General features: G+C 45.1%; 1 protein-coding gene across 1 annotated transcript in view; it reads left to right on the forward strand.

Annotated features, from left to right (window-relative positions):
- eif3hb (eukaryotic translation initiation factor 3, subunit H, b) overlaps positions 1-13,433 on the forward strand; it is a 151,225-nt gene that overhangs the window by 1,696 nt on the left and 136,096 nt on the right. The window contains exon 2 of the mRNA XM_070882281.1: positions 11,839-11,995. Coding sequence (XP_070738382.1) covers positions 11,839-11,995 — 157 coding nt within the window. The remainder of the gene's footprint in view (positions 1-11,838; positions 11,996-13,433) is intronic.

Consider the following 13,433-nt stretch of genomic DNA (forward strand, 5'->3'; position numbering starts at 1 on the left):
CATATACACTATATCAAACGCACTACCCTCATCGACCCTTCTTGTTACCTCCTTTAAAAAATTCAATCAAGTTAGTCAGGCACGACCTTTCTGTAACAAAAGGGATACTGAGGTGATGATCAGCCATGATCTTATTGAATGATAGTGCAGGCTCGAAGGGCCAAATGGCCTATTCCTGCACCTATTTTCTATGTTTAAATCCCATGCTGACGGTCCTTCATCAATCCGTGTCTATCCAAATTAAGATTTATCCTGTCCCTCAGAATTTTTCCAGATACTTTTCCCACCACCCCGAGGTTAGGCTGATTGACCTGTAATTACTCGATATATCCCTTTCTCCTTTTTTAAACTGTTTATTTCATCTAACATTTAACACTTCTTCCTCATTGTAATGTCTGCATTGTCCCTCTCTCTTGTGAAAACAGATGCAGAATATTCATTTAAGAACCATACCCCCGTCTTCTGACTCCACACACTGGTTACCTTTGTGGTCTTCCGTCTTCAGAGTTCAGAAGAATGAGAGGGGACCTCATAGAAACGTTTAAAATTCTGACGGGTTTAGACAGGTTAGATGCAGAAAGAATGTTCCCAATGTTGGGGAAGTCCAGAACCAGGGGTCACAGTCTGAGGATAAAGGGTAAGCCATTTAGGACCGAGATGAGGAGAAACTTCTTCACCCAGAGAGTGGTGAACCTGTGGAATTCTCTACCACAGAAAGTAGTTGAGGCCAATTCACTAAATATATTCAAAAGGGAGTTAGATGAAGTCCTTACTACTCGGGGGATCAAGGGTTATGGCGAGAAAGCAGGAAGGGGGTACTGAAGTTTCATGTTCAGCCATGAACTCATTGAATGGCGGTGCAGGCTAGAAGGGCTGAATGGCCTGCTCCTGCACCTATTTTCTATGTTTCTATGTTTCATAGCTGTAATTGTTTAATCAATACTGCGACCCCCCCCCCCCCTTTTTTTATCCCCCTCTCTATCCTGTCTGAAAACCCTGTAACCAGAAATGTTGAGCAGCCATTCCTGCCCTTTCAGCCATGTCTCAGTAATAGCTATAATATCATACTCCCACATGTTTATCTGTGCCCTGAGCTCATCTGCCTTATTCCCCAGAATCCTTACATTGAAGTATGTACCATTTAGCACTGCCAAACTCCCTTATTTCATAAAGGAGGCAGACAAAAAACAGGAAACTATAGGCCAGTTAACCTAACATCTGTTGTGAAAATGCTGGAGTCCATTATTAAGGAAGCAGTAGTGGGACATTTGGAAAAGCATAATTCAATTAAGCAGAGACAGCATGGTTTTATGAAAGGGAAATCATATTTGACAAATTTGCTGGAGTTCTTTGAGGATGTAATGAACAGAGTGGATAAGGTGTATTTGGATTCCAGAAGGCATTCGATAAGGTGCCACATAAAAGGTTACTACGCAAGATAAAAGCTCACGGGATTGGGGGTAATATATTAGCATGGATAAAGGATTGGTTAACTAACAGAAAACAGAGAGTCGGGATAAATGGGTAATTTTCCGGTTGGCAAACAATAACTAGTGGGGTGCCGCAAGGGTCGTTGCTGGGGCCTCAACTATTTACAATCTATATTAATGACTTGGATGAAGGGACCGAGCGTAATGTTGCCAAAATTGCTGATGATACAAAAATAGGTGGGAAAGCAAATGGTGAGGAGGACAAACAAAATCTGCAAAGGGATATAGCCAGGCTAAGTGAGTCGGCAAAAATTTGGCAGATAGAGTATAACGTCGGAAAATGTGAGCTTATCCACTTTGGCAGAAAAAATAGAAAAGCAAGTTATTATTTAAATGGAGAAAAATTGCAAAGTGCTGCAGTACTGAGGAATCTGGGGGTCCTTGTGCATGAAACACAAAAAGTGAGTATGCAGGTACAACAAGTAATCAGGAAGGCAAATGGAATGTTGGCCTTTATTGCAAGGGGGATAGAGTATAAAAGCAGAGAAGTCCTGCTACAACTGTACAGGGTATTGGTGAGGCCACACCTAGAGTACTGCATACAGTTTTGGTCTCAATATTTAAGGAAGGATATACTTGCATTGGAGGCTGTTTAGAGAAGGTTCACTTGGTTGATTCTGGAGATGAGGGGGTTGACTTATTAAAATAGGTTGAGTAGATTGGGCCTATACTCATTGGAGTTCAGAAGAATGAGAGGTGATCTTATCAAAACATATAAGATAATGAGAGGGCTAAACAAGGTGGATGCAGAGAGGATATTTCCACTCATTGGGGAAACTAAAACGAAGGACCCTGGGCTCAATTTTGGCCAGCCCGTATTTCGGTGCACTTACCGGAGATGCGCCACTTTTCTCCGTTCAGAAGTGCGTCGAAAAATTTCCTTCCCACTTTGACCACTGTCCGCCCTCCTCCTTGAGGTCGCGCAGCGTGGCCAGTCGAGTCAGGGGTGGAGCCAGCGTCCTGCACTGAAAACAGTGCCATGACGTCTGCGCATGCGCAGTAGCTCCTCGCCCCCAGCCTCTCCCTGTCTTGCTGCAGCTGCTGTGTGGGACCTGATGCCGGCCAAATGTTGTGAAGAAGGGCATGGAGTGGCAATTGCACGGATTGCTTAGTTCTATTTGGTTGGAAAATGCCTATTTATGGACTTAAATTGGAAAATATATTACTTATTGGGGAGCTGTGTGTACATTAACAGATGATGCAGTCAGTTTAAGTAGCATGTTTCTTTAGATACCCATGTTGAAAAGCCTTAACCCTACTTTGGTAAATGCATCGATTTGAAGCTTTAATCATTTTAATCTTAGAAATCGTACCCTGAGGCTCCAGGGCTATAGGGGCCTACCTGGATGATTTCTATCAGTTCTCCTGCCCGCCCCTAGCCCAGGCCGAGTGGCCCCCCCGCACCGGCCGGCCCGCTGACTTCCCAGGCTGAGTTTTAAGATGAAGGAAGGACTTACTTCAATTTTTTTTGTTATTGAATTCTTAGAACTTTTTGTTTCCAAGGTTTGGTGGTTTGTAAGGCTTGGTGCTTTAGGTGCTGGTCCTCTCCGCTTCCCTTCTCTCCCCTATCTCAGGCCGAATGGCCTCCGATGTACCTACCTGCGCCGATTTCTTTAACTCTCCGCAAGGGTTTTCTGACGTGGCCACATACGCTGGCCTAAGTAGATTTGGAGTAGCTATTAGCTGGCCAAAGTTGCCTAAATGGGCAGAATTGGTGTAGGTGGCTGGTAACGTCCCCTGTTGAGAAAAAAAAAAATGAAACAAAAAAAATCGTAACTAACTCACTTACACTGGTGCAAATTGATTGTGGAAAATGAGGATTTTTAAGTTACGCCAGAAAAACCAAATTACTCAAAAAAAAACAGAGCAACTCCTGGCCAAAATAGTTTCAGAATAAGGGGCCAACCACTTAAAACTGAGATGAGGAGGAATTTCGCCTCAGGGTTGTAAATCTATGGAATTCTCTGCCCCAGAGAGCTGAGGAGGGGGTCATTGAATATATTTAAAGTGGAGATGGACAGATTTTTGAGCGATTTAGGGAGTAAAGAGTTATGGGGAGCGGGCAGGGAAGTGAAGCTGAGTACATGATCAGATCAGCCATGATCTTTTTAAATGGCGTAGCAGGCTCGAGAGGCCAGGTGGCCTACTCCTGCTCCTATTTCTTATGTTCTTATTGTTGTCTATTTTCTAGCCTTTGTTTCCTCTGCCTTCCAAACATGCTTACTAATTTTCTGCCTTCCAATTCCAGCTTTGCTTCCCTTCTGAAACTATTCTTGGGTTCCCATCCCCTTGCCAAGCTAGGTTAAACCCTCGCTAACAGCACTCGCCCCCACCCGGCGAGGATATTGGTGCCTGCTCTGTTGAGGTGCAACCTATCTGGCTTGTACAGGTCTCACCTCGCCCAGAAATCGTCCCAATGCCTCAGGAATCTAAAGCCCTCCCTTCCTGCACCATTTTTCTCTAGCCACACATTCATCTGCTCTATCCTTCTATTTCTGTAGTCACTAGCACGTGGCACCGGGAAATCTGGAAATTTCTACCTTTTGAGGTCCTGCGTTTTAATCTCCGAGCTCCCTAACATCTGCCTGCAGGACCATATCCCTCTTTCTACCTATGTCGTTGGTACCGATATGGACAACGTAATCATCATAGGCAGTCCCTTGGAATCGAGTAAGACTTGCTTCCACTCTTAAAGTGAGTTCTTAGGTGACTGAACAGTCCAATATGAGAACCACAGTCCCTGTCACAGTTGGCACAGACAGTTGTTGAGTGAAAGGGTGGGTGGGACTGGTTTGCCGCACGCTCTTTTCGCTGCCTGCGCTTGATTTCTGCATGCTCTTGGCGATGAGACTCGAGGTGCTCAGCGCCCTCCCGGATGCACTTCCTCCACTTAGGGCGGTCTTTGGCCATGGACTCCCAGGTGTCAGTGGGGATGTTGCACTTTATCAGGGAGGCTTTGAGGGTGTCCTTGTAACATTTCCGCTGCCCACCTTTGGCTCGTTTGCCGTGAAGGAGTTCCGAGCAGAGCACTTGCTTTGTGAGTCTCGTGTCTGGCATGCGAACTACATGGCCTGCCCAGTGGAGCTGATCAAGTGTGGTCAGTGCTTCAATGCTGGGGATGTTGGCCTGGACGAGGACGCTGATGTTGGTGTGTCTGTCCTCCGAGGGGATTTGTAGGATCGTGCAGAGACATTGTTGGTGGTATTTCTCCAGCGACTTGAGGTGTCTACTGTACATGGTCCATGTCTTTGAGCTATACAGGAGGGCAGGTAATACTACAGCCCCGTAGATCATGAGCTTGGTGGCAGTTTTGAGGGCCTGGTCTTCAAACACACTTTTCCTCAGGCGGCTGAAGGCTGCACTGGCGCACTGGAGGCGGCCTCTGTGCCTCCCGCAGCCGAAGTGCCTTACCCCAGTCCAAGTACTGTGCCGGCCACGATGGACAACAATCTCCGGCCTCTCCCCGTCTCTCTTCCCCCGTCGCCTCTCCCCGTCTCTCTTCCCCCGTCGCCTCTCCCCGTCTCTCTTCCCCCGTCGCCTCTCCCCGTCTCTCTTCCCCCGTCGCCTCTCCCCGTCTCTCTTCCCCCGTCGCCTCTCCCCGTCTCTCTTCCCCCGTCGCCTCTCCCCGTCTCTCTTCCCCCGTCGCCTCTCAGCCCAGCACTGTAGGTGGCTCCTTGGAGGTGGGTCTGTGGGAGGCTCGGCGGCTGCGTTCGGCTGCTCGGACCTTTTGGCTGCTGCTGGATGGTTCGGATGCAACGTAGTGTTGGCCGCATGCGCAAAAAAGGGTTAGTAGGAACTGTGCAAGGCGGGGGGGTGGGTGTCGGTGGTATCCTAACTGTTGCTTTTGCGCAGGCGCAGAAGGGAGAGTTAGTACAAATAGTTGCTGCGATTAATTATACAGGTAATGAAAATTTAAAAATCATTTTTATTAACTACCACTGAAATTAGTGAGTGCATAATTAAAACCAAACAGGGTGTTAATATTCCTCCAACGTTGCTTTCATACAGCACTTAAAATATTGTATTTTAATTTGTTACTAGAGGTCAGTATCTGCCAGTTTAGCCATGTGGCTTTAAAATTACGACTTAATTTAAAAATGGAGAATTTAGAAAACATAATGCCGCAGTAGGTTAGACTCTAGTCTTTCGCCTCTTTGATACGGGTTCAAATCCAATCCAAACGGTGGAATGAAAGTCCGCTCTTGTCCACTGGTTGTACGAGTGCTATGTGAAATAGGTTTAGACCATCTCAACTGAGTTCATAATTTGCCACTAATTGGCAATCTCATAAGAACATAACATAAGAAATAGGAGCAGGTGTCGGCAGATGGCCCCTCAATCCTGCTCTGCCATTTTATACGATCTTGGCTGATCCAATCATGGACTCGGGTCCACTTCCCTCCCTGCCCCCCTTATTCCCTTATCGTTTAAGAAACTGTCTATCTCTGTCTTACATTTATTCAATGTCCCAGCTTCCACAGCTCTCTGTGGCAGCGAATTCCACAGATCTACAACCCGCTGAGAAAATAAATTTGTCTTCATCTCAGTTTTAAATAGGTGCCTCCTTATTCTAAGATTATGCCCCTAGTTCTAGTCTCCCCCATCAGTGGAAACATCCTCTCTGCATCCACCTTGTCAAGCCCCTTCATAATCTTATACGTTTCGATAAGATCACTTCTTATTCTTCTGAATTCCAATGAGTAGAGGCCCAATCTACTCAACCTTTCCTTATAGGTCAACCCCCTCATCTCTTGAATCAACCTAGTGAACCTTCTCTGAACTGCCTCCAAAGTAAGTGTATCCTTTCGTAAATATGGAAACCAAAACTACACGCAATATTCCAGGTGTGGCCTCACCAATACCCTGTATAATTGTAGAAAGACTTACCTGCTTTTATACTCCATCCTCTTTGCAATAAAGGCCTTCATTCCATGGCCAATAAATTCCATTGGTTTTCCTGATCACTTGCTGTACCTGCATACTAACCTTTTGTATTTCAATGCACAAGTACCCTCAGGTCTGCTGTACTGTAGCACTTTGCAATCTTTCTCCATTTAAATAATAACTTGCTCTTTGATTTTTTTTTTCTGCCAAAGTGCATAACCTCACACTTTCTGACATTATACTCCATCTGCCAAATTTTTGCCCACTCACTTAGCCTGTCTCTGTCCTTTTGCAGATTTTTTGTGTCCTCCTCACACACTGCTTTTCCTCCCATCTTTGTATCGTAAGCAAACTTGGCTACGTTACACTCAGTCCGTTCTTCCAAGTCGTTAAAAAAGATTGTAAATAGTTGGGGTCCCAGCACTGATCCCTGCGGCACCCCACTAGTTACTGGTTGCCAACCCGAGAATGAACCATTGATCTGTTTTCTCTATCCATGCTAATATATTACCCCCAATCCCTTGAACTTTTATCTTGTGCAGTAACCTTTTATGTGGCACCTTGTCAAATGCCTTCTGGAAGTCCAAATACACCACATCCACTGGTTCCCCTTTATCCACACTGTTTGTTCCATCCTCAAAGAATTCCAGAAAATTTGTCAAACATGACTTCCCCATCATAAATCCATGCTGACTCTGCCTGACCGAATTCTGCTTTTCCAAATGTTCTGCTACTACTTCTTTATTAATGGACTCCAACATTTTCCCAACCACAGATGTTCGGCTAACTGGTCTATAGTTTCCTGCTTTTTGTCCGTCTCCTTTTTTAAATAGGTGCATTACATTTGCAGTTTTCCAATCTGCCGGGCCCTCCCCAGAATCCAGGGAATTTCAGTAAATTACAACCAGTGCATCCACTAATTCCTGCTGCTACTTTTCAAGATCTTAGGATGCAAGCCATCAGGTCCAGGGGATTTATCTGCCTTTAGTCCCATTATCTTACTGAGTACCACCTCCTTTGTGATTGTGATTGTGTTAAGCTCCTCACCCCCCTCCATCGCCCCATGACTATTCACTGTTGGGACATTGTTAGTGTCCTCTACTGTAAAGACTGATACAAAATATTTGTTTCAGAGTTTCTTCCATCTCCATCTTCCCCATTACTAATTCCCCGGTCTTGTCTTCTAAGGGACCAACAGTTACTTTAGCCACTCTTTTCCTTTTTTGAGCTCAAAATTGGCCCCTGCCGATTTTTGGCGCACTCACCCGAGGTGCGTCGCCTTCCTAGGATAAAAACGGCGCCAAAAAGTTGTCCCCGCATTCTGGCCGTCTGGCCTCTCTCCTGGCTTGGTGTGGCGTGGCAATTTAATTAGGGGGTGGAGCTTGGGCCCTGCGCTCAAGTGTGTCGGCAGCTCAACCCATGCGCACTGGAGATTTCGCGCATGTGCAGTAGCTCCTCTGCAGCATGGGACCCGATGTCCTCTCCTATCCCAGGCCAAGTGACCTCACGATGTGCGCCAGGCTGCTGCACGTCATGCAGAGAGTCCCGCATCTATCCCCGGCTGAGTGGCCTCCCGCACCGGCCGGCCGGCTCGCTGACTTCCCTGGCAGAGGTAGGACTTGAGGAGACATTTGATCCGGGGGGAGGGGAGGGTGAGAGAGAGAGAGAGAGAGAGTGTTTTGATGATGGAGGGGGTGATAATTTTTTCAAAATATTCAAATAAAAAGTTACGTAAATATGTTTTGTCTACTTTTATTTTTGTAGTTTAAGCTTCCATGAATGCTTCTGTTGTATAGTAAATTAACTTTGCGATGTTTGTCATATGATGTCCTCTATAGCTGTTTGATCCTATTTACATTCTTTAGTCAAGTCATTAATCACCTACCTGTGCTGATTTATGAACTCTCCGCAAGGATTTTCTGTGCGGCCACAAGTGGCCACATACGCTGGCCTAAGTTAGTTTCGGCCAAATATTAACTGTGCAAAGTGGCTTAAATGGCCAAAACGGGCACATAGGTGGCTGGTAACACCCCCTTTCGGGGAGAAAAAAAAATGAAAATAAAAAAAATCCTAACGAACTCACTTACACTGGCGTAAATTGAATGTGCAGAATGGGGATTTTTAAGATACTCCAGAAAAATCAAGTTGCTCCAAAAAAAAATGGAGCAACTCCTGGGCAAATTTGGGCCCTATATACCTATGGAAACTCTTGCTATCTGTTTATATTTTGTGCTAGTTTACTTTCGGAGTCTATCTTCCCTTTCTGTATCATTTTTTTAGTCATTCTTTGCTGGCTTTTAAAAGCTTCCCAATCTTCTGTCCTCCAACTAGTTTTGACCACTTTGTATGCCCTTGTTTTTAATTGGATACCGTCCTTTATTTCTTTAGTTAGCCACGGATGGCAATCTTTTCTCTTACACCCATTCCTCCTCACTGGAATATATTTTTCTTGAGTGTTGTGCAATATCTCTTTAAATGTGCACCACTGTTCATCAACCGCCCTACACTTTAATCTATTTTCCCAATCCACTTTAGCCAACTCTGCCCTCATACCTTCATAGTCTCCTTTATTTAAGCTTAGTACACTGGTTAGAGATCCAACTTTCTCACCTTCCATCTGAATTTGAAATCTGACTCAGAGATTGAATTGGAAATTAAAATAATGTCACACTGGTGTAGTAGAATGGGCTTTTCTGAGGCTGAGGCATATTACTGGGGCAGAGCAGTGAGCGTCCCTCTGCACTTGGATGTTCTGTACCTCACCTGGTAATACTTAATGCTGACACTGGGTGCCTGAAATAAGATTTTTCCAACTCAATACTAGCATCTTCACTGAGCACAATATGCTTTACTATAAAATGTGTTTTTTGGCAAAAACTTACTCTGCAATACTGCTAAATCTGTTTTTGTGGCGAAGTTCTGACGAACAGTCACAGACCCGAAATGTTAACTCTGTTGCTCTCCACAGATGCTGCCTGACCTGCTGAGATTTCCAGCATTTTCTGTTTTTATTTCAGATTCCAGCATTCATAGTATTTTGCTTTTGTATTAATGGATTTGAGGAGTTAGGGTTGGTGGTGTGAGCAAGTTGAATTGACATAAACAATTGAAATGTAATTGATTTAATTTCTAAAACACCCGTGGTAATGGTTATTCACTGATGTTACTCTGAACTCCGTTATTCTGTTCTTTAATTGCTCCAAGTCAATGCTGTGAATATTTTTTCAACAGAAAATATAGAGAACTATTTATTTTGAAATAGTGAAACAGGAAATAGTTTCAGTTTGAGACTTCCTCTTTAACCTGACTTGCTTCTGTGTAGATACATAAGTATTAATGTCCTGTCTGTATTTAGCTGTAATTGATGACTTTACCCACAAAACAGCACAAACCTAGTTGAGGGGTACTTTTCAATCCATTTTTCATTTGTACTCTGCTCCTGGAAGTCAAATTCTGGGTACTGTTCCAAAGAGTACAATGAGGCAAAGTAGCCATTTAAAAATAATGTAGCTGTGATTAGCATCAACATGAATGGCATCTTCCATAGCTATTCTTGTGTTGAGCTTGTTTTAGTTTGGATTATTGGTGAGCCAGCTTCCAACATTTACTAAATCTCCTTTCCTGTTGACAACCCGAACCATGACAAAATAGGTTTGCATGGTGTTGAGATAAGGGAGCTGGATTTAGCAGTGTGAATGCTGGGAGGTAGTTTACAGGTTGTTAATTTGGCATCCAATTGGTTAAAGCAGCGGAGAATGTCAATGTTGTGAAATTGCATGCCTGTCTAATTTTTGCTGACTACCAGATTAGTTTAACACAAAGATGAAATGTAAAATGTTATTCAATCTCCTCTTCCTGCACCAATGTGGTTTTTAATTACACACAGCCGCCATCTTTGGCCTCGCCTTGAGATGACTGATTTAGTAGCATTTCATGTGGTGGCCTTGTGCTCACGAGGAACTGAGCTCCTACTACACAAGTTCATGTAGGAATAATTTATTTAATGTAGGATCCTGACCAAGAGAAGAGCTTTGTCCATTAGCTTGGGTTGGATTTGAACTGCACTCCAGTCTCTCTGTAATTTTGGTTTTAATCTTTAACTTTTACAGTTAATTTGTAATAACATCATAGAGCTTCAGTTTGCTAATGTGGAATAGTTACTGAGTTAGTCTTAATTGCTTGGAGTAACTTGTTCTAAAACAAAGTCGTGCCACCTACAACAATAACAACTTGGACTTGTACAGCCCCTTTAACGTAGTAAAATGTCTACTGTGATTGCTGAGACGTTTCATCTTGAACAATTGCACAATATTGGCCTCCAGTCAGTTTGCCCTCGTTATGCTTACATCTATTACAAATGTTAAGAAAACCTCCAGAGAAGTAAATCCATGGTCCTGAGCATGAAACCATGTAATTGCGCATAACTGCCTAGCTTGGTTTGAAAAGGTTGTTTCTCTTCCAATAGCTTCAACCTGTAGTGCTTGACCTATTGTAATTTTTATCGATTTAACAACCTGATGCTATTATTTCTGGCCATTATTTGCTAGGTAATGCATTGTTTTTTGTTTTAGTGCTGAATTTTCTTGTGATTACTGTAATTAACTGTTAGTGTACATCAACACAATCAGCCTGGACATTAATTTTGGTGGGGGGGGGGGGGGGGAGGGGTGCCAAATCAGTTCCTAGGATGCTTTTTTGTTTAGCTATGAAACAGATGGTTGCAGTTATTGATTTGAGTGGAGATGCTGCAAACAATGGCATGCATATTTTCTGCAATGCAGCATTTCAAAAAGCCTGTGCATGGTTGAGCTATGGGCATCATAAACATTGATGTAGTTCCCCCAAAAAACACGTGTGATTTTTTTTCATTTGTATTAAAATTAAATGTACATTGATGATAGCATTTGTCTATGGCAAGATCCATTTTAAAATGTCACAGTTCAGGTCCAGTACCAGTTATGGATGTAGGAAGCATTGTGATGAGCTTTTCCCATGTCAAATATCTGAGGTAGCATTGGGTTGGAAAGCAGGAGTCAACACTGTAATCTGACAGTTAAGAATCTATATTGAGTTCTGCATGCTGGGATGAGCTGAACGGCCAAGTCTACATATAGAAATGTAGCCCCTCCCTCCATCCATCCATCCCCTCCCCTCCTACTGAGAAGGAAAAACAACCATGCAAAGAGATGAGGAGCTAAGTTTCAACCCAGCCCTCCTGAGAGTTTGTTGGTCCTGACAACTCCCCCCCCCCCCCCCCCCCCTCCTGCCCCACAGAGAATTTCCCTGCCTTTTTTCCCCCCATACCGAACGACATGTGTCCACTTTTTTCCCCCCCCCCCCCCAATCATTTCCCACCCTTCCCTTTTGATTGTGTAGTTATTTACATATAGATGTATACATATATTGGATTCAAAATGCTTGGATGTTGAGTTTTCACTGGCATGTCACCATGTTTGTACTGTAGGTTGTGCTGAAGATCATCAAACACTTCCAGGAGGAGGGTCAAGGCAATGAAGTGGTCCAAGGAGTTCTTCTGGGACTTGTGGTAGATGATCGCCTTGAAATTACCAACTGTTTCCCCTTCCCTCAGCATACAGAGGAGGATGCTGACTTTGATGAAGGTATGTTGTGCTGCCTTTGAAAATTTAAATTCTATTTCAAACTGCTACATTATTGCAGAGCTCTGTGTTTGTGAATCTCTTGGTTGGTGTCCTACAGTTAGTGTTCAAATGCCAGCTTCAATTTAACTTTTATTGCACAGTATAGGCTTCCATTCAATGGAGGGGAAAACATTTTCTAAATTCTAGCATACTGTACTTTTATTATCACTGAACCGTGTGCTTGTGCCACTTGATGGCACTGTTTAAACAGTCATCATGTTCAGTTGCATAAGGGCTGCTACTGGCTGATTGCTGATTGGAAACTAAAAGCTCATTAGTAATTTTCACAATTGAAAATTGGGCTTTGAATAATTTCAAATCATTCAAACCTTTTCTCACATTGTGCATTCACTGGTAAAGTAATTCATTCTCCATCAATTTCTGCCCCCACCAACATACGCATGTGCCGACACATTCATGAATAAACGCACACATTTTTTGGGGAACTATGAACTGTGAAGCGTTGAGTCGGGAGGCGGAGCGGGAGATCGCTGAGGCCTACAAGAGGCCCGTCAGTCCAGGGAGCAGCAGCGTCGAGGCGGAGCGGGAGAGTGCTGAGGCCTACAAAAGGCCCGTCAGTCCGGGGAGCAGCAGCGTCGAGTCGGGAGATGGAGCGGAAGATCGCTGAGGCCTACAAGAGGCCTGTCAGTCCAGGGAGCAGCAGCGTCGAGGCGGAGCGGGAGAATGCTGAGGCTTACAAGAGGCCCGTCAGTCTGGGGAGCAGCAGTGTCGAGTCGGGAGGCGGAGCGGGAGATCGCTGAGGCCTACAAAAGGCCCGTCAGTCCGGGGAGCAGCAGCGTCGAGGCGGAGCGGGAGATCGCTGAGGCCGACAAGAGGCCCGTCAGTCCAGGGAGCAGCAGTGTCGAGGCGGAGCGGGAGAGTGCTGAGGCCTACAAAAGGCCCGTCAGTCCGGGGAGCAGCAGCGTCGAGTCGGGAGATGGAGCGGAAGATCGCTGAGGCCTACAAGAGGCCTGTCAGTCCAGGGAGCAGCAGCGTCGAGGCGGAGCGGGAGAATGCTGAGGCTTACAAGAGGCCCGTCAGTCTGGGGAGCAGCAGTGTCGAGTCGGGAGGCGGAGCGGGAGATCGCTGAGGCCTACAAAAGGCCCGTCAGTCCGGGGAGCAGCAGCGTCGAGGCGGAGCGGGAGATCGCTGAGGCCGACAAGAGGCCCGTCAGTCCAGGGAGCAGCAGTGTCGAGGCGGAGTGGGAGATCGCTGAGGCCTACAAAAGGCCCGTCAGTCCGGGGAGCAGCAGCGTCGAGTCGGGAGGCGGAGCAGATCATCGCTGAGGCCAGCCGGTGCAACTGCAGCAGGGAGAGAAGGCAAAAAAGAAATCGAAAGGTCACATCACAGCCAAGGGGATAAGTGATTGGTAAGTAGTTTTTCTTTTTCTTTTCTTTAT

The sequence above is a fragment of the Pristiophorus japonicus genome, chromosome 1 (assembly GCF_044704955.1).
Source record: "Pristiophorus japonicus isolate sPriJap1 chromosome 1, sPriJap1.hap1, whole genome shotgun sequence".
NCBI classification, from domain to species: Eukaryota; Metazoa; Chordata; class Chondrichthyes; family Pristiophoridae; genus Pristiophorus; species Pristiophorus japonicus.